The sequence below is a fragment of the Heterodontus francisci genome, chromosome 7 (genome assembly GCF_036365525.1).
Source record: "Heterodontus francisci isolate sHetFra1 chromosome 7, sHetFra1.hap1, whole genome shotgun sequence".
NCBI lineage: Eukaryota > Metazoa > Chordata > Chondrichthyes > Heterodontiformes > Heterodontidae > Heterodontus > Heterodontus francisci.
This window is the reverse complement of record NC_090377.1, coordinates 104,085,987-104,108,066: the sequence shown is the minus strand read 5'-3', so window position 1 is coordinate 104,108,066 and position 22,080 is coordinate 104,085,987. Positions and strand designations below refer to the sequence as shown.

Here is a 22,080-nt window from a genome sequence, read left to right as displayed (position 1 = left end):
CAGCTCTTGGGCATTGCTACATTTGGCTTGACACTAGACAGGTAAAGAGATATGAGGTCTATTTACAGGAGTGCTTATTGACACAGAACCCAAGCTACATAAACTAGTTACTAGTAAAACAAAAAACCACAAATATGAGTGAGTTGGAAATATTTACACTTTGAACATTTGGAAAAAAAATCAGCCAAGTTTCAATAATTTGAATGTTTTATCATCTCCATGAAAGATGACAAACAACACCGCATGTGGCCTAAACAGTAAATGGTGCATTGTGAAAAATGATGGGCGCACTAACATATCATTGTTCTTCATATTTTATTGTAATATCCATTAATAGTTATTTTCAGAAGTACCAATATGGTCTCAAATAACAACACATTTGAGCATTATAAAACACCTCAACGAATCTGAATATTTATTACACATTAGAACTCCAGATTTCTATAGACAGTTATGGTGGTATTAATTTTCTCTTAAACAATCTTCTAAAATGAAATTTGCCCCAAAGTGAATTCAAATCCCAGATGCAGATGTGTTGGACACTCTGTTTCTAAGCATGATCAAAAACAGCTTTTCAAAGTGCATCACTAACAGTTGCCAAAGTAGCCTGAATTATAATTCAAGTTATTTGTTATATAAAGACACTTGCATGATTTTGGAATGCAAGCAACACAAAACATAATTTGCCGTTTTAGCATTTTCTATTTACAAATCTATTTTGGTACCCGTGTTAGAAAAAAGATTTACAAAGTGCACCATTGGGGAAAATACTGCAGTTTGAAATATTTTTTAAAATTCATGGCAACAATTCTGAAATTTGAAAACTTGTTTCTGGCTCTGTCAGTCCTGCAGTTATCTATTGCAATGGGAGTGTTACATCAACACTGAAATTTATCCAGTCTTCTACTTACAGGCAGTATACTCTTAATACGAACACTGAAATAGCAAGCATTTCTATCGCTCCCTCATTCAGAGAATCTATGTATAAAATACCCCATTTATAACGTGCTTTTTCTGCAGCTCACAAAGGCATCATAAAGAGCATCTACTGTGTATGTGTGTGCACATATTGAACTAACTACTTGAGAGCAGCACTTTGTGTTTTTGTAAGATAAACTCTCAATGAGTTGCGTTATCGAATGCTGCTTTATTTTGGGCAGGTCAATGAGGAAATAAAGTTCAAGTTTTGCAGGTCTCATTCATGTCCTTCAAATAGGACCATCTGAAATGCTAAGTGCACTGTTTTTTTGTGGTTTTCATCCACCCAAAATAAACTTCAAAATTAGGACATTTTTTCACTGAAACTGGCAAATTATTTCTTTCAGTTCTGATGTAATACTGTATGAAATGTATGTGCAGTGCTTTCTGCCTCTGTGCTGTCCATGGAATCAGCTTCCTTTCAAATGTACAATCCACATATTTCCCCGCCCCCGCACCCCCCCCCTCTCTTCCATAGTATATATCCAGTGATGCTGCTGAGCAGTTTAATTCATTATCTTGAGTACTACCCAGTCTATTCAGCAGTTCACACCCAAGCCTGTCCAGTGTTCCGGTACCTTCAGGAAGTACTTATCCATTGCTTCACAAAACCTTGTTCTATAAAGTTCTGGGGAAACCACGGTTGGCATTTTCCCTGTGCAAAGAAGCAATATTGTAGTGTTTTAAAAACAGATACATGCATCACAGATAATGGCAAAAGTTGCTTGAAAATTGGAATGGAGCATAAATGTTGGCACATACTGGTTGGACCAAATGGCCTGTTTCTGTGCTATTTCTATGCAAGGAGTCCATGATAATCCAGATTCTACCTGATTCACTGGACTTCAGTGGGTTTGAAAAGGCAATTTTCTATTTATGGTCTGTATATTTTTAAATTCCCCTTACAGATATTGGCAAAAGTTGCTTAAAAATTCGAGTGGAGCTCCTGAATTTCTAGATGGACGGGAAAAACCATACTTAACATTTTCAAGTGAAAGATCTGCAAAAATAATCTGACATTGCCAACACTATGATAAAAAGCGAAGGATTTTAGTCTAAGTTTTGGCATAGTATTACTTCTTTAACTCTGTCACAGTACGTAAGGGCCAGCACATTAATAGGACGTATTATTCAATCAGAGTTGTTGCATTCCTTACAGGAAATGTTAAGGTAGACCAGAATGAAAAAACCTTGTAGAGTCATTGTATAAATTCCAGTAGCTGAAAGTAACAAAGTTTTCTATTTCTTTTTGTCAGATATGCTACAGAAATCTTACACAGTTATCAAGACTAGATAGATATTCAAAGTTATGGAGAGTTGTGTCTCACTCATGGCAGTGATCTAAAATATGAGTGCTGATATAATTTATTGAGTAAGAATGACAGAAAAGACCAAAAAACATATCAGGCACACTAAAACACTGCAGACACAGACGATCACCGAAGAGCACAAAGCTAGCTTGCAGAACATGGGTTGTTTCACAGATTATGGTAATTTACAGTTAAATGCAACACAAGAACAACATGAAGGGAACTAAATGCCATTTCACTAGTGAGAATGTTGCTCTTGTATTTACTACAGTGACTTAGAGCTGCAGAAGAGTTTTTTGGACAGCAAGGACAGACAATAAATGGTTTCAAGTAAGCTCTGAAAGTCAGGGTTAAATGTTACTACGTTGCTTTGCTGAAAGGTGGGACAATTTCATGAATACTGGACATAAAGTTGTGTTCTTGTGAAAATAAGACAGATCAGTATGAAAACAGAGAACTAGGACAAAACCACTGATTCTTTGTTCTGCTTCCTACCTACCTCTTTATTTGAGGCCTGTAATGTTGTAGGATATTTTATTATTTTTTTCTTCAATAGCGGTTCTGCTACTTGTACATAGTGCCAACGAACAACTACTTACCTTGCCCACCTAAGATTCCCGTAGACTTTACAACCATTTCAAGTTTTTTATCCCAAGTAAATGTCCTGATATAATCTAAATAAATCAAAAAAAGTCAAGAAGGTTATTTGAGGGAAATAAACCACATGATAAATTTTTCTTTGCACTTTTATTGTTAAAAATTACAAGAACTGGCTGCATTTGCCAAGTAGCAGGTTGGTGTACCAATATACAATGGAAATGGACAAAGATAGACCAGAAGTAAAAGTTTTAAAATTGGGAAAGGCCAATTTTACAAAGCTGAGATGTGATTTGGTAAAAGTGGACTGTCAACGACTACTTGAAGGTAAATTAGCGTCAGAGCAGTGGGAGGCATTCAAGGAAGAGATAGAGAGGGTTCAGAACAAATATGTTCCCACAAAGTAAAAGGATGGGACTCCCAAATCTAGACCCCTGGATGTCAAAGAGCATACAGGGGTAGGATAAGGCAAAAAAGGGAAGCTTATGTCTGTAACCAAGAGTTTAATACTGCAGAAAGCCTAGGAGACTATAGAAAGCACAGGGATGAAATTAAATAGGGAATTAGGAAAGCAGAGAGAGTGCATGAGAAAATATTGGCAAGTAAAATCAAGGGAAACCCAAAAATATTTTATAAATACATAAAGAGCAAAAGGATAATCAAGGAAAAAGTCGGGCCTGTGAGAAATCAAAAAAGTAACTTGTGTGGAGACAGAAGATGTGAGCATGGTTCTTAATGAATTAATGTATTCACAAAAGAGGGGGAACGATGCAAACAGTGTGGTTAAGGAGGAGGCGTGTGAAATATCAGATGCAATAAACATGATAAGGGAAATATTAAGGGGTTTAGCATTTTTGGAAGTAAATTGCCAGGCCCAGATGACATAATCCCAGGCTGCAAAGAGAAGCAGGAAAGGAAATAGCAGAGGCTCTGACCATCATTTTCCAATTCTCTCCAACTACAGGTGCGGTGCCAGAACACTGGACGACAGCTAATGTTGTACCATTGTTTAAAATGAGGGGAACTGAACGATTACAGGCCAGTCAGCCTAACCTCGGTGGTGGAAAAATTACTGGAAAAAATTCTGAGTGATAGTATTAAGAAAGGCACATATTTAGAAAGCACTGATTACTCAAGGGCAATCAGCATGGATTTGTTAAGCAAAAGTTGTGTCTGACTAATTCGACTGAATTTTTTGAAGATGAATCAGGTGTTGGGGGTGGTTGATGTGGGTAGCATGTTTGATGTAGTCTACATGGATTTTAGCAAGGCTTTTGACAAGGTTCCACATGGCAGACAAAGTTGAGCCCACCCATGGGATCCAGGAAACGTGGCAACTTGGATTCAAAATTAGTTCAGTGGCAGGAAGCCAAGTGTAATGGTTGACAGGTGTTTTTGCGACTGGAAGGCGGTTTCCAATGGGGTTCCGCAAGGCTCAGAACTAGTTCCTTGCTTTTCGTATTTGCATCAATGATTTAGAATTAAATGCAGGGCCCATGATTAAGAAGTTTGCAGATCATACAAAAAAAAAAAAAATCGCTGTGTAGTTGATAGTGAGGAAGAAAGCTGTAGACTATAGGAATCAATGTGGACAGAAATGTGGGAACGGAATTTAATCCGGAGAAGTGTGAGGTAGTGCATTTGGGAAGGATAAACAAGGAAAGGAAGTACACAATAAATGGTAGGATACAGAGAGGTATAGAGGAGCAGAGGAACCTTGGAGTGCATGTCCACAGATCCCTGAAGGTAGCAGGTCAAGTAGATAAGGCAGTGAAGGCGGCATCCGGGATACTTTCCTTTACTGCCCGCACCACAGAGTACAAGAGCAGGGAGATTATGCTAGAACTGTATAAAACACTAGTTGCACCACAGCTAGAGTACTGTGTACAGCTCTGATCAGCACATTACAGTCAGGACATGACTGCACGAGAGCGTGCACAGAGGGGATTTACGATGATGTTGCCTGGACTGGAGAATTTATCTATGAGGAAAGATTGGATAGGCTGGGGTTGTTTTCTTGGAACAGAGGAAGCTGAAGGGAGATTTATTTGAGGTGTATAAAATTATGAGGGACCTGGATAGAGTGGATAGGAAGGACCTATTTCACTTAGCAGAAGTGGTGAATAACCAGGGTACAGATTTAAAGTAATTGGCAGAAGGATTAGAAGGGAGTTGTGGAGAAATTTTCACCTAGAGGGTGGTGGGGGTCTAGAACTCACTGCCTGAAAGGAAGGTAGAAGCAGAAATGCTCGTTTAAAAAATACTTGGATATGTACTAGAAGTGTCATAACCTACAGCGCTAGGTAGCAAGAGCTGGAAAGTAGGATAAGGCTGGATAGCTCTGCTTTGGCTGCTACAGACATGCCAGGCCGAGTAGCGTCCTTCTGTGCCATAAAATTTCTATGTTACTCCACTACGAGTTCCTATCTATTCTCATGTTGAATTCCTGGTACCAACTAGTTATAAAATGGTTGCTGGGAAAGTATAAGGCATTTTCCCCGAATGACAGGAGAAGGGCTGTCATCCTGCACCAATGTTATTCATCTCATTCTACCCTCCCAGGCATAGTAAAAATGTCCACATTATGTTCAAGTTTGCAGTAAATGCAACAGGTTAAAGATCATAAAACACTTTCCATCCCACTTACCGATAATTCCAACAACCAATTCATTTTTAATGTCATCTCGGCCCACAAGAAGGGAATAGTCAATGATGAGATGGCTTGACAGAAAATATGCATCACTATGAATGGATGCCCGCAGCACAGCCTTGCAGTGTGACCGAATATAAAGAGGGTTATCGCGAATCATTTTCAACAGGTTTTCATCCAGTAATACAACATCACATGTCTCTTTTCCCGTTTCAGTTTTAACATTTCGATTCCTTAAAGAACCTTTCAAGTCAAAAACCTGTCGGGAAAGAAACAGGAATAATAATTTAAGGACAATCAAAAATACTAAGTTTGCATTCAGGGAAAAAAAAAAACTTTAAAAAACTCAAAAGATCCAGTGCTAGAACTGCAACATTTAAAACGCTACCTGGATTGGTCATTAGCTTGGAGCACAAAGCTTGACAAAATAGGCCAAAGAAAAGTTTGTGTTATCGGTACTGTTTTTCCAATTTTATCTTTGTGATCTTTAGAAAAATTATGCCAATCCTATTCAATGGCTCAGAATCAAGTCAAAACTTGAATCTTTAATTGTAAGCCATTATACTACATTTCTAAAGAAACTATGTACTGCTATGCATAGGTAGGGCACATAATCAGGTCATACTAATTGTCTTCATTCCCAATTCTTTTTACCATCACCCAGCTTACAATGTTTTATGAAATAATTTTAAATTAGAAACCATACATGAATTCAAACTATTTGCAATTGCTAATGCCACATACCTGAGCCATTTTTCTCCCATAAAAGAGATTCTCCATAACCAAAAGATCAAGTTTCTTCTCTGTATTGTTCTGAGAGTTTTTGTAGCCTATTCGATATACTCCCAGAATTTTTGCCAATGCTGTAGGTCTCTATCGTATTTTAGAGAGGAAAAAAATTAAAACATGTAATCTGAATACCCAATTTAAAACAATCAATTTGATAAATTAACATAAGAACATAAGAAATAAGAGCAGGAGTAGGTCATACAGCTTTTGAGCCTCCTCTGCAATTCAATTAAGTCATGGCTGATCTTCTGCCTCAACTCCATTTTCTTACCTTATCCCCCATATAGTTTGATTCCCTTAGTGCCCAAAAATATTTCGATCTCAGTTTTGAATATACTCAACAATGGAACATCCGCAGACCACTGGGGTGGAGAATTCCAAAGATTCAGCACACTGAGTGAAGAAATTTCTCCTCATCTCAGTCCTAAGTGGCTGACCCTTTATCCTGAGAGTATTTCTAGTTCTAAAATCTCCAGTCAGGGGAAACAGCCTCCTCGCAGCTAACCTGTCAAGCCCTCTCAGGTGATCTCATTGAAACGTATCAGATCCGATCATTCTACTAAACTCCAAAGAATATAGGCCCATTTTATTCAACCTCATAGGACAACCCCATCATCCCAGGAATAAACCTTGTGAACTCTCAGTGTACACCTCTAAGGCAAGTATATCTTCTCTTAGATAAGGAGACCAAAATTGCACACAATTTTCCAGGTGTGATATCACTGAAGCCCTATATAATTGCTGCAAGCCTGCCTTAGTCTTGTATGCCAACACCCTTAAAAGGCAAACATGCCATCTGCCTTCCTAATTGCTTGCTGTACCTGCGCAGTAACTTGGCGGTTCATGACACCCAAATGCCACTGCATACCACCATTTACGAGCCTCACGTTTTAAAAAATATTTTGCTTTTTTTGTTCTTCCTATCAAAGTGATAATTTCACATTTGTCCACATTATACTCCATCTGTCACCTACTCGCCCATTCACTTAACCTACCTATATCCCTCTGCAGCCTCTTTGCATCCTGCTCAGAGTTTACTTTCCCACCTAGCTTTATATCAGCAAACTTGGATATATTACACTCTGCCCCCTCATCTAATTCATTGATATAAATACTTGACGCCCAGGTGCTGTTACCTTCCCCTTAATAATAGATTCTAGCATTTTCCCTCTTACGGAGGTCAGGCTAACTAGCCTATAATTCCCTGTTTTATCTTTCCCCCCTATCTTGAATAGCAGCCTTACATTTGGTACCTTCCAATCTATGAGGAATTAAGATTAACTTTGTTTTGGAAGTTGCAATCACTATAAAAATAAGAATGGAAACAATATGTAGAAGCATGCATATTGATTAGCTTTTGTATACATTTTAACAATTTTTTTTGGTTTAATCCATTTCCCCAAATTGCGTTCAGATTGGAGAGTGGAATGGTCCATGTCCATGCATATTTCCACCAGGTGGTGCTCTTGTGTAGTGACATTATATACAGATGACTAACTGGTGGAGGCTGCAGCTTTGAAGTAATGGATGACAAATTTACTATTTCTTCAGTTAAAAATGACTATTTCTGCAAGTTAAATTTCCACTTATATAAAATTATTTTATTTCACCTTGTGCCATGTAACATTCTTGAAGTGAGAAAGGCAGTAATAATCTGCCCTCTGGCCCACCATACGTCAGCAGCTGCTGGGAGGTGCACAGGTTTCCCAGAGTGACTTACTCTCCAATTTTTGCTCTGCAGACATGCAAGTGCCTGTATCTGCATCTTTCCAAGATGGTCAGATCAGATGCTCATGCTGCCCAAATTTGTCAATATGAACCAACATTCAACTACTCCAGAATTACTTTTTTTTTTGAAGCAGTGGTAGTGCAAGAATCTAAAAGAACATTACACTGTCAAGCTGTAGCAACCCAAAAATGATAGATTAATGACTTTGCAGAACTGATTTCTTTAAGGTTTAATTTTCATAGCAAGGAGTCTGCAATCTGTGTGATTTGCATAGTTTACATACATCGACATTAATCGCACAAAGGGCAATGAGTAGAGATTAGCCCAAGAGGTAAAACAAATTCTACCATTCCCAACCAAATCAAAACTACAAGAAAAATTTCAAAGCTTGATTGCAAAGTTCCTGAAGGTTGAACACCCACTTAACACTCACTGACTAAGTGGGGCAAGGTACTGCAAGAACCCAAATACCCTGAAGCCATAACATAACAAGAAATCAAAGCTTTTAGTAGGAGAATTCGCAGGAAAATGGGAAACCTCCCCACAAATATCTCCACTTACTTTCTGCTGAACGGCAGTTGTAATATAATTAAAATAATGAGGAGCAAAATCCAGGAATGACTGGACTTCCAAACGAGGCATCTGCTTCAGAATAAAGCGTTCATCTAGAAAAGATTAATTTTTTTTAAATTATGAAAGTTGCACCCAAAATATTTATTAGCACTTTGAAGTCAAGGCAAAGCACATCACAACTGAAAATGAGCAAGATTTCTGATCAAAAACACACGTTCTTAAAGCAATAATTCAACTGTATTTTCAATTAAAACATAACATAAAAATTCAGAGTATTCCCATCTCTATTCCCTTGTTATGCTTCTCCATTGTTAATATGGCCATCAAGTAGGCCTTGCCTAAATAGTAATCACTCAAAATGACTGCAAGGCATTGATACGACTCCTATCAATGACAAGTAACTAGTAGGACAATGACTCATCAACTTGTTTTGCAAGTGTAAATGTTTTCAATTTGGCCTATAGGTGAAGTTAACTACAGAAATACTTTTTGTGGTGGTCGTAGTGGTGGTGAATGGGCTAGGGTAGGTTGTAATTTCTCAGTTCTGGAAGGGCTAACTGCCATTTTTAGCATTGTAGGCTACACAAAATCACATGAAAGTGACAAAATGACATTGCCAAAATTTACAAAGATTCTTAAAAATCAAGCGCGCTTCAAAAATAAAAGTTAGCAGTAGCATCAATTATCTATACACCATTTAAGCATATTTTAAGGAAACATCAGTGTAGAAATCTCTCAATTGTAAGAACTTTTGGCACCTCAGACCTTTTTCTATGCTATTCTACAAATTCATTCACTTCTAAATGTGTTATGAACATTTTAAATTCCTGTCCCTCTACCTTAAACCCTCAATTATATGAATGCATTATACATGGCTATTTTTCACCATGTATCAACACATGTTATGTACAATCATTGTGCTCTATGTTTCAAATGAAATATTATATCGAAGTCTTATCTGCCTATTCGGTTGGATGCAAAAGATATAAAACTATTCAAGGAGCAGGGGTTTTCACCCAAAATCTTGACCAACATTCAGTCCTCAACCAACATCACCAAAACAGATTAAATGGTTGTTTATCTCATTTGCTGTTTGTGGAAGCTTGCTGTACACAAATTGGCTTGTGTGTTTATCTACATAACACAGTCGCCATTACTTTTCAAAACGTAGTTAATTAGCTCTAAAGCACTTTGGTTCATTCTGAGGACAGGAAAGGTGCTAGATAAATGCACATTTTCTCTGGCTTGGATTGTAGTTTGTAGTTGGCAATGGCAATGCTTTTGATTTTCAACAAAAAAGTTTTCCATAATTTTAAGGATTCAATAGAAACAATGCAAATTTAAACCAGGGAATTTTCTGAATTTAATTAGTTCACAGTTTGAAAGTATTACATTTTTGCATATTAACTGTGAAATCCCAAGGAACTCTGAAATTTAAAATACTTTGTACTATACCAGTTTCCAGTTTTGTAAAAATCAGTCATTGTTCAACCTATGGGATTAAATGCAAACTTGCCATTTGTTGCTGTTTCACACTTATGTTTTCTGAAGTGTACTTTGGCTATGCTCCTCAGATACAAAGTTCAATGCAAGGTACTTTGTATAGTGTACCAGTAACTGATTTACTAACTATTTACTTACTAAGTTACAACAAAAATGCCTTATTGAATTTATATCCTCTTTACTGAATCAGCAAATTCTTTTACCTTCTGTAGCATAAAATGCTGCTCCTGATTTGCCTCCTCGGGCTTGCCATGGCACACAGTGAGATAGAGATCGGATGAAGTCATCTTCATTGTTTGCCAAGATCACTTCCCTCATTTTGTGGAATTCTTCAGCGTAATAAATTCGACAGTAAAACTTGGCATTGGCGTCTGAAAATTCTGTACACAATAGTTAAAGAAACATTATTATAAATATACAGTCAGCAGATTTGTAAAGTCCTTGTTGATTTTGCTTTCTGTGTGGCCACAGACCAATTCATTCACCAATCAACAGGGGCAATTAAAGATACTTTTGCAGAGGTCACCAAGAAAAAATTTGAGACAGTGAAACTAATCATTTTGAAGTATATTTCATGGGGCCACTTTGGATCAATTCTAGTAAGATAATCACATTTAATATACACTCTTCACAAAAGAGGTGGTTGGGCATTGAATTACAAGATAGCAACAAAGTTAGAGATCAACTGAAGCTCACAAACACTTTATGGATTCAGCAGAGTCCAAAATGTTGCTAGTCAGCTGTTTTACTACAAGATATGTTTAAAATGTAGCTCTTGCACTTACAACTTTTTGGCCCATATGGAGAATGCATACAGGTGAAAGTTCAGGTGAAAATATTCATGGCATTTTGCAAAAATTAATCATAGTATAATATTGTATTAGCCTTTTCTCCCCAGTAGTGGAATACTTGAACACTGTTTACCATATATGCACTTGTCAATTCTATTAGAATTGATGGGGTATGCTTATGTGTGTGACTTTGAAGAATACTGCTCAACTTCAACTTTTTTAAGCAAAGCCTCATGACTGGATGATAATGTGGACGTTGTCAAATTTTGTCCAATAATGCTCCTGCAAAGTACCTTGGGTGTTTTACTATGTTAAAAGTTGCTAAATAAATGCAAGTTTTTTTGTTAAAAACAAGTTGTGCTAAAAATAAAACTTACATTTATAGAGCACCTTTCACCGGCTCAGGACACCCCAAAGAACTTTGCAGCCAATTAAGTATTTTGGAAGTGTAGTCACTGTTGTAAGGTAGGAAACGTGGCAACCAATTTGCACACAGCAAGATCCCACCAGTAGCAATGAGGTTATAACTATACAGCCTGTTTACTGAAGGAATAAATATTGGCCAGGACACCGGAGAACTCCCCCACTTTCTTTGAAATAGTGCCATGAGATCTTGAGAGAGCAGACAGGTACATGGTTTGACATCTCATCTGAAAGATGACACCTCTGACAACGCAACATTTCTCTCAGTAGGACACTGAAGTGTCAGCCTGGATTATGTGCTCAAATCTCAGGAGTGAGATGTGATCCCACAATCTTCTGACTCAGAAGCAAGCATGCTACCACTCACTGAGTCAAGGCTGATATCCAATCTTAAGGAGTGGAGGGCAATGTAAAGGATTACTTGTGTGCTTAAATTAACAAGTACTAAAGGTGAGTAGAGTGTAGCTGAGGTAGAATTAGCTCTCCAAGGAACACTCTGAATGGGTTAGATGTTATAAACAAAAATGCCACGTCAAGATTTCTCCTCACGAAATTGCACAATTCAAGTCATCAGTCTTAGAGGTAGCTTCAAATGTCAAGTCATCTTTCAAAAAATGGATAATTTAGATAAAGTGACAAAAATTTACAACAGCAAAATGTTGAGATTTTTTTCTCTTCCATAACTTTTCAGCTCATCAAGTAGATGGTGAGATCGGAACATTTAAGTACATTATTCTAAATTGCTTCATATATACACATTGCATCACATTTACAAGCCAGGTTAAATACTACCCCCTTTTATCGAAACAGGCAGTTCCAAATTTGTTTTTTTTCCCCGATTTCATTATGCTGCAATATGTGTATGCCTGTATTAGGGGTGTCAGAAAATGATACAGTTGTGGAAGCCATTATTCAAGCCTGGCCATTAGCAGTAGGTGCACTTTGAGAAAATGCTGGAAAGTGATCAGATGTGAGAACTTCATTTCATTCTCTCGCTTAGGGATATTAAAGTCAACTGTAGCACTTCCACTGTAATCCCAGCTGAAGTCAGCTAATTTGCTGCAAACCAGGAACCTACTTGGTCTGTATCTCTCAGTGTTAAATCATGTGATGCATTTATACAGTTAGCCAATAGAAGTGTAAGCTGAGGTTATTTGACACAGTGAAATGAAGGGGAATGCTCCAGGAAGTTCAACAGATCGTCAATACTTACGTAGTTCCACATGTGGGTTTCCAAGCTGTTTCTTCTGTTTGTCTCCATCACCATCATCTAAAAAAACAACACTGAACTACTTAATGAGGGAATACTGACTAAACAATTTTAACTCCCTTTAGTGTATTGCTCCTGTATAGTTCTATAGCCTGCATGAACAGTAATAAAAGTTAAATTTTTGACTAAAGTGAAAAGATAATGATCAGAAGAACATTAAGTTACAGATGACATCACCCTTCACTCTCATCTGCATGTTACATTGCAAATTTGTAACCTATATTTACCACATATATTTCTTGTTTGAAGGCATATTTTGGGGAAAGTCGAAGGCTGGAAAAAATTAACTGGTCAGACCAAGCAGACAATCTACTGACACAAATCATTCAAGTTAATAGAAATGGTTTTGCACATTACTGATGTATCAAAGATCTTAAAACCACATTTATACTTTGATGCATATATTTTGAGATGCCAGATCAAGAAAGGCTCCCTGTAATAAAAATACAAACATTAGGCATCCTCTTCTACTTAATTACTAGTTTAGTTCCAGTTACTTTCGCAAAACAAAAGCAAGCTGCCAATGGTTTACATATCTAATCTGATATAGGAGTAAAACATAAGTTTATTGCAGTAACAAATAACTGAAGTGGGCAATATATAGCTACAACAGTCACAGATTCAAAATAGACCCAACACTTATCTGCAAATCTAAATCACAATCAATAGCACCCTAAGTTTTTCCTCATCTTATACATTGCACATTGTATTTAATGCAATAAGAAAATCATATTGAATACAATAGGACCCATGGAGACCAAACTCTGAAAATAAAACGTATTGACTTATTCTGAAAATATAGTTGATCTACTCAGAGCTCCACTGAATTTATGACTTTTCCATATTGTATTTTTGACTTTTCTTTGGCCTCCTTATCTCGAGAGACAATGGGTAAGCGCCTGGAGGTGGTCAGTGGTGTGTGGAACGGCGCCTGGAGTGGCTATAAAGGCCAATTCTAGAGTGACAGGCTCTTCCACAGGTGCTGCAGAAAAATTTGTTTGTCGGGGTTGTTACACAGTTGGCTCTCCCCTCGCGCCTCTGTCTTTTTTCCTGCCAACTGCTAAGTCTCTTCGACTCGCCACACTTTAATGGCTGCCCGCCAGCTCTGGCGAACGCTGGCAACTGACTCCCACGACTTGTGATCAATGTCACAGGACTTCATGTCGCGTTTGCAGACGTCTTTAAAGCAGAGACATGGACGGCCGGTGGGTCTGATACCAGTGGCGAGCTCGCTGTACAACGTGTCTTTGGGGATCCTGCCATCTTCCATGCGGCTCACATGGCCAAGGCATCTCAAGCGCCACTGACTCAGTAGTGTGGAGAAGCTGGGGATGTTGGTCGCCTCGAGGACTTCTGTGTTGGAGATACGGTCCTGCCACCTGATGCCAAGTATTCTCCAGAGGCAGCAAAGATAGAATGAATTGAGACGTTGCTCTTGGCTGACATACGTTGTCCAGGCCTCGCTGCCATAGAGCAAGGTACTGAGGACACAGGCTTGATACTCAGCACTTTGTGTTCCGTGTCAGTGCGCCATTTTCCCCACACTCTCTTGGCCAGTCCGGACATAGCAGGGGAAGCCTTTCCCATGCGCTTGTTGATTTCTGCATCTAGAGACAGGTTACTGGTGATAGTTGAGCCGAGGTAGGTGAACTCTTGAACCACTGCCAGAGCGTGGTCGCCAATATTGATGGATGGAGCATTTCTGACGTCCTGCCCCATGATGTTCGTTTTCTTGAGGCTGATGGTTAGGCCAAATTCATTGCAGGCAGCCACAAACCTGTCGATGAGACTGTGCAGGCACTCTTCAGTGTGAGATGTTAAAGCAGCATCGTCAGCGAAGAGGAGTTCCCTGATGAGGACTTTCCATACTTTGGACTTTGCTCTTAGACGGGCAAGGTTGAACAACCTGCCCCCTGATCTTGTGTGGAGCAAGATTCCTTCTTCAGAGGACCTGAACGCATGTGAAAGCAGCAGGGAGAAGAAAATCCCAAAAAGTGTGGGTGCGAGAACACAGCCCTGTTTCACGCCACTCAGGATAGGAAAGGGGTCTGATGAGGAGCCACCATGTTGAATTGTGCCTTTCATATGGTCATGGAATGAGGTGATGATACTTAGCAGCTTTGGTGGACATCCAATCTTTTCTAGTAGTCTGAAGAGACCACGTCTGCTGACGAGGTCAAAGGCTTTGGTGAGATCAATGAAAGCAATGTAGAGGGGCATCTGTTGCTCGCGGCATTTCTCCTGTATCTGACGAAGGGAGAACAGCATGTCAACGGTCGATCTCTCTGCACGAAAGCCACACTGTGCCTCAGGGTAGACGCGCTCGGCCAGCTTCTGGAGTCTGTTTAGAGCGACTCGAGCAAAGACTTTCCCCACTATGCTGAGCAGGGGGATTCCACGGTAGTTGTTGCAGTCACCGCGGTCCCCTTTGTTTTTATAGAGGGTGACGATATTGGCATCGCGCATGTCCTGAGGTACTGCTCCCTCGTCCCAGCACAGGCATAGCAGTTCATGTAGTGCTGAGAGTATAGCAGGCTTGGCACTCTTGATTATTTCAGGGGTAATGCTGTCCTTCCCAGGGGCTTTTCCGCTGGCTAGAGAATCAATGGCATCACTGAGTTCCGATTTTGTTGGCTGTACGTCCAGCTCATCCATGACTGGTAGAGGCTGGGCTGCATTGAGGGCAGTCTCAGTGACAACATTCTCCCTGGAGTACAGTTCTAGGTAGTGCTCAACCCAGCGGTCCATTTGTTTGCGTTGGTCAGTGATTATGTCCCCTGATTTAGATTTGAGGGGGGCGATCTTCTTGATGGTTGGCCCAAGAGCTCTCTTAATGCCATCATACATTCCTCTGATGTTTCCAGTGTCTGAGGCCAGCTGAATATGACTGCATAGGTGTTGCCAGCAGTCGTTTGCGCAGCGCCTGGCTGTTCTTTGTGCAGTGCTTCTGGCTGCTTTAAGCTTTTTTTGACTTAAACATGGTATATTACAGCCCTTGAAACAGAATTTCCATTCTTTGTTTCAAAAAAAGTATTATCTTTAAGCCTCTTTGACTGCCCAGTCTTTCTGATAACTGACAAAACTGCTCTGTTTCCTTGTATTGCGGTAGAAGCCACTTAGTATGGCTGCGCTATATAACAAGTGCTATGAAGGTGTTTGAAGTTTAGAACCTAATGGAAATGCTTCAAATCACAAATTACAAGAACTTTTCAATTATATATAAAAATCTTCATTTTGTGTCCATACATGCACTAGTCTAGTTAGCAATGTTAATAAGGTCTATCAGCTAAGTAACGGCAGAAAAACATATACAGTAAACATGTACATTTTTATTTCTCATTCTGATGTCGAGTCATACAAATTCAATGCTTTTGAAATGAGCTTTAAAGTTTTTGTGTTGCACTGATACCAACTGTGTCTTTCGATACCAGAGGAAGTCTCATTTTATCCATGCTTTGCACTGATGCTGTTAAATTTCAGAAGTTTAAGGGTTGCAACAATATAAACGCTACATCCCTATGACTGGTATCTAAAGCATGACCAGTAAATTTTCCACAGAAAACTAATGAACATGCAGGAGAGACATGTTTCACCACAGCACATAAAATATTGCAATCAACTTTATAATGTGCACAGGTCCCAATGCCTCCTCATTTTGGGTCTTGACCCTTTAATATAGGGTTGCATCCATAGATTGGCTTAGATCAGTAAGTTGATGCGTAAAGAACTGCAGGAGAAAACCACCTGCTATTCAGGACCAATTTACTGGCAGTGTAAAACAAAAAGACACTTCAATGGTGGCAAATCTGCCATGTGCCAATTTCACACGGTCAAGCAGACTTGCCTATCTTTAAATAGGCTTTAAATTCTCAGTAAAGGGATAAACAAATTCAACATTTTATTGAAAGGTTTAACACACAGGGAAGGATTAACAGCTGAAAGAATCTCAGTTCAAGAATTCTGGCAATCAAACTTGAGATTTTAAATACCTGGTATTGGGTTGCTAATAATATAGATTATGAAGCATATCAATGAGTGCAATTTGCTTGTAAAAGATGGCCAAATAAAGTATCTTTCACACTTTCAAATGACTAAATAAATTCTGCAATTATGCAATTGCAGAGCTTGAGAATAAAGCCTTTCATATCATCATTAAAGTAACTAACTCATTCTCAGCACTCAACGTTTACAGCAGAGTGGCTCTCATGAAGTAGTTGGTGAACAGCAGCACTGCTGAGGGAAAATAGTTTGTTCCAGTAAAGGCCTTAAAAAATTGTAATGGAGTAAGGAAAAGTAACAGCAGCAATGTAGAAATCCAAAAGGCACACAAATTGTTATTCTATAAGGTTTAGTGTGTCAGTGACCAGCATTTAACTGTACCTTGCGACTCTGCAGCATGATTCTCTGCCCCTTCTTTCCCTGATTGTGTGACCTGGTAATAAGCACTATCTGCACCTCGTAAAGTCTCTTTTCTCTGTATGGACAGATCAGGGCTTCTACCCCCTGAACCTCGGAAAAATGACAAAACTCCAGATGTCTTTCTTGCTAGAAAAGAGCAAGAACATTTCTTTTTATAATTTCTAAATGAATTCCTAGCAGTTTTTGCTAAGAACTAAAAAGAAGCGAGCCAGTGGTAGCAAAGAAATAAAAGTGGCGGTGCTGAACAGTTTATGCTACAATACACTCCATTGCATCTAAACAAACCTCTAAAAATAAACTTACATGTCTGTTCAGAATCACTGCTGCGATTTCCTTGACTGCTGCAGCTTTCTAGGTGCCTTGCAGGGCTATTGGTCTTTGGTCTGTCCGCATTACTGAAACACAGCCAACATAAGTGAAACATTCAATATACAATGTTTTTTTAAATATATAAACAATAGATCAAATGCATAAATAACTACATCTGGATCTCTTTTCATGAATAAAAGGGTTAGATTCAGCATTTGTTACATTGAAAAACCACAGAAACCTGTCTCGGTATTTTCCAGCAACAATCTGTACTGGGTATATTTCAGAAGTTTTGCTTAGCTGGTTAATAGCAAAGACTGCAACCTTCCAAATGCCTGACACCAAGGGTAAAAACAGAGTTGCTGTCATGTTACTAAGAAAAGTGTTACACAGAAACATTTGATTATCATTACAAGACTATAAGACTAATATCACTACCGAAAAGGGGAAGTACTTGTAAATGAGCAATGCAATACATATTGGGCAGAAACTCACTGCAACAACTTGTATTTACATTCTTTTAATGTAATAAAACATTCTAAGGTGCTTCACATAGAAACTACAGCTAAAAACAAAGTGTTGCTATGATCTAAACTGATGGGATTACATTAGCACAGTCCCATTTAAGGAACTATGTCTCAACATAGTTGAAGAATCCTGGCACTATTGGGTCTGATCCATATCTTCAGTAAATACCAGAAATTTGTCTCCACAGCCCTTCTCTTGCTCTCACCACACCACACCACCACCCCCATCCAAATTACTTTGCCTGTTGTACTCCATCGTCACTCCCATTCATCACAGATTCTCGTCCCAGATCTTCTACAACGTTCTTGTATTCCTTGCAGCTACAGAAAATATTAAAATGTTAAAGGTTAGGATTCACACAAGGTACTATATCTGTAAAAAAGACTTATGTTTTTAAAACCAAACACAGTACCTGAGTGCAAATGCAATGATTGAGCTTGGCTCCTTCTCACACACTGTAATTGGTACACGCTCATGTTCCCACATAAGGTAATGCTTATCTGGATCGCTATTAAAGAATTGATAATTCATGGTCAAACTATTATACTAAAATTGTTTAATATGTTATGTATACACATGACCCTTACAATAGCCTCAGGATTGTCCTTTTTGGGTAGTTAATATAATACCTAAATGCAAATTGCTTTTAAAAAATCAGTTCACAAAGGCTTAGCATTTTATTCTATTCATTTTATTTAAGTTGATGAGTAACTGGCTATGTTTCATTTCCAGACCTTGGATCATTTCTAATTCTTAATGTTCTTTTCCCTTTATGTAACAGTGAATGTTAAATTGCCATAAATAGAGATATATTAGGCATGGTCGTTGCATTAGCATGATCAACATTCATGATCTTGTGTTTCACCTATTTGTGGATGCTTTTTCATAAAATTATACCACAGTTCTGGGCAACGGAGGTGTCGTTTCAGAAAAAAATCTCAAAATTCCTGGTATTTCAGTTCTCATTCTGACTGAAAAGCAGTGACTCATCAAAATTTAGGAATGAAATTCAAAATGGCATCAAACACCAGAAAGTGACTATTTGTTTTTAAAGTTAACAGTAAAACATTTTGACTTACTTTAAAATGTGTACATGAGAACAAAACTTACAATGGGAAAGGAATGGAGTTATAGCTGCTTCCAGGAAGTAGGTTTGCAAAAATGGCTTTCATAGTTGACTTTTCTTTCACTTGACTGTCACTGGAGCCCAGCAGGTGTCCATCATATACATCTGCAAGTATTAATATAACCTGTTAAAACTCATTATATTGAAAACCCTAACATATAAACACAAGGCGACTGAATGATGCCAAAGTCGCAACCGTACCCTTTAGCTACTTTTTCCCCCCTCAGTGCATTTCCACCAGAATGGAACCGTTTTAAGAAAGGTAACTAAATATGAAGAATGAATTCTTTGCCTCAAGGCTTCAACAAACCAAAATTAATCAACAAATGACTATACTTAAACACTGTATATTATCCAAGATAGAACACACAAAAAAAAAATCATTAGCTCTGGTAAAATTAATAGGACATTGACACATTGGTGTTTCTGTAAATTGCCAAAGATAGATGTTCTACTGCATTACAAGTTTCCTTAACCACATTGCAGGATATACCAGAGAATTAATACTTTTATTGAATCCCTTCATTTGGTCCAGAGACACAACAATACTCCTCTGCTTTAGATGAGAGTCACACAGCCAATTTAGACACCACAGCCCTGCTTGCCCAAGGTTGTGAACACTCAGAAGTACAAAGATAACCAAATTATATATAACAGTTTAATTGAGAGCACATTTACCATTTATCAACAGAATCCCTCAATTATTACAAATTCCCAACTGTTAGTGTGTACAATTTTTGCTCATTAATGGAAACTATATATTCTGCCTGTTGTGCACTTTGTCTAAGTAATTAAACCAGTTGCAATCATTTTGCCTAAATAACACACAAAGATATACAGGCAATTATAAGGTTGGCAATTAATAACGGGTTCATTCCATCAATATCAGTGCAAATATGCAAAGTGTGAAAAGGATTCAAAAATAAAAAATATTAAATCAACATTATTCAAGGTATTGTCCAAGTTTGTTTTTAAATTTGAGAATTTACAAAGCTTAAGCTGCTCAGCTCTCGAAAGCTGAAGACATACCAATTTTAGTCAGTATTAAGAAAAATGAACAACTTAATTACACAATAAGGGATTTTAGCAAAGGGAAAAAGAAAGTAAGCCAAGCTTATTAAAGGCTGGATTTTACTAGGCTTCCGACGACGGGCTCCATGGTGGGGTTAGGCCGGAATATCGTTCCGGCAGAGACTTGCTGCCGGGAGGGCCAGGCACGATCCTCCCGGAGGTGAGGCTCCGTGACAGTCCCCCTGCTGCTAGGCAACGGGACCTGCATCTAGATATATAAATGGATACATTAACATGCACTTACCTGGGATCTTGTGAGCCCATCGCGATCTTCAGAGAGGCAGTGGCACACTCGCGCCTTCTATTTCCCATCTGGGGAAAGCAGGCGTGATACTGGTGCGGAGTGTGGGGGGGGGGGGGGGGGGGGGCGGAGTTAAGATTTTTTTTTACTGCGGGGGGGGGGGGGGGGGAGGAGAACAGGGTCAAATAATCATCACCAGTGTAGGGGATGGTGCAAAGAGGTGAACTGCGAACTTTGTACAGTTTGGTGGGGGGAGGTCATATTCCAAAAGCAAGCGTTTTGGGGCAGTGGGGAATTTAATTGCTTTGGGGGTGGGGGGGGATGGGAAAGGGGCGTTACCCAACCAGCCCGTGCTCGCAAAACTCAAAACACAGTGTCCAACATTAGATGCAATTCCGTGATTGGACAACATTTGCTAAATAATCCGCAGCGTGCTAAGTATTACGCTGACAAACAAATTAAGATTGTCAGTCGGGTTCACAGTGTGGCGCATTTGCACGTACTAGAAGCTACATATATTAATACACAGGGCCCTGTTCTTTGCAGACAGAAAGAATATATATAAACATTGTGCCTGTTTCAGCTGAACAAAATAAGTGACAGCCATTCGCTGGTTCATTCCTCATGACAATGCCTTGACCAGAGTCAAGCTGCCTGGTTTAAATTTCAAACAAAGCCTGGCAGTTAACTGTCATTTATCTCCATGACAACGCCTCTGCCAGAGTTCACTTGCCAACCATTCAGCACTCTCCTCATGCAGTATAAGCTGGTGTTTTCCCTTATATTGGTTATTTTTGTGGAATTTCCTGATGAGTGCTAGACAAAAAGCTTCGACAACATATCTCTATTTTCAGCAATACTCAAGTTCTGTACTACTAAACGACACTAAGTAAACTCAAGAGCCATACACAGCAAGGTTCAAAAACAGCAATAAAATAGATGACCAGTTAATCTGTTTTGCAGGTGTTGATTGAGGGATAAATGTTGACCAGGACATTAAATCTTTTCACACAAAACAAAAACAAGAAATGCTGGAATCACTCAGCAGGTCTGGAAAGAGAAGCAGAGTTAACGTTTCGGGTCAGTGACCCTTCTTAAAATCTTTTAAAAAATTTTTAAATTTTTTGCATTTATTTCATTTCATCTTAGTTTGTTCAGTTTGCTTACCCACTGTTTTTTTCAGGTTGTTTTTCTTCAGGTTTGCACTTGCTGATGTTCTATATTCAGTATATTCACACCTAATCTGTACTAATGCTTTGTCTTTCAAAACACCATTAACATATTGTTTGCCTTTGCTCCGTGACCTTTTGGTCAGCTATGTGGCCTGGTCCAATCTGCACCTTCTCCTTTGTTATCTCTTGCCCAACCCCCACCTCACTTGTTTATAATCTGTGACTTTTCTAATATTTGTCAGTTCCGAAGAAGGGTCACTGACCCGAAACGTTAACTCTGCTTCTCTTTCCACAGATGCTGCCAGACCTGCTGAGTGAATCCAGCATTTCTTGTTTTTGTTTCAGATTTCCAGCATCCGCAGTATTTTGCTTTTACTTCTTTAAATCTTTTCTGTTGTTCTTCAAATAATGCAATTGGATCTTTTGGCTCCACCTGATCAGGTGGACAAAGACTCAAATTAATACCTTATCACAAAGATAGCACCTCTGACAATGGAGCAATCCCTTAGTGTTGCATTAAAGTGGCAACATAGATTATGTGTTCAAGTACCCGGAGTGGGACTAGAACCCACAGTGATTGGAGTCGGAGACAGGAATGCTG

At 38.8% G+C, this 22,080-nt stretch overlaps 1 protein-coding gene across 5 annotated transcripts in view; it reads right to left on the bottom strand.

The window, feature by feature from the left end:
* Positions 1-301: 301 nt before the first annotated feature.
* Positions 302-22,080, bottom strand: part of pikfyve (phosphoinositide kinase, FYVE finger containing) — a 159,104-nt gene continuing 137,325 nt past the window's right edge. For 4 of the 5 annotated variants that reach the window (XM_068035853.1, XM_068035855.1, XM_068035857.1 and 1 more), the window contains 12 exons: positions 18,980-19,100; positions 18,282-18,377; positions 18,106-18,189; positions 17,336-17,427; positions 16,994-17,158; positions 12,557-12,613; positions 10,333-10,509; positions 8,615-8,718; positions 6,280-6,408; positions 5,533-5,794; positions 2,888-2,962; positions 302-1,633 (listed from right to left, as the gene is read on the bottom strand). In XM_068035853.1, coding sequence (XP_067891954.1) covers positions 1,518-1,633; positions 2,888-2,962; positions 5,533-5,794; positions 6,280-6,408; positions 8,615-8,718; positions 10,333-10,509; positions 12,557-12,613; positions 16,994-17,158; positions 17,336-17,427; positions 18,106-18,189; positions 18,282-18,377; positions 18,980-19,100 — 1,478 coding nt within the window. In that variant the 3' untranslated portion in view covers positions 302-1,517. The remainder of the gene's footprint in view (positions 1,634-2,887; positions 2,963-5,532; positions 5,795-6,279; positions 6,409-8,614; positions 8,719-10,332; positions 10,510-12,556; positions 12,614-16,993; positions 17,159-17,335; positions 17,428-18,105; positions 18,190-18,281; positions 18,378-18,979; positions 19,101-22,080) is intronic. The other variant, XM_068035854.1, reaches the window with a different exon arrangement.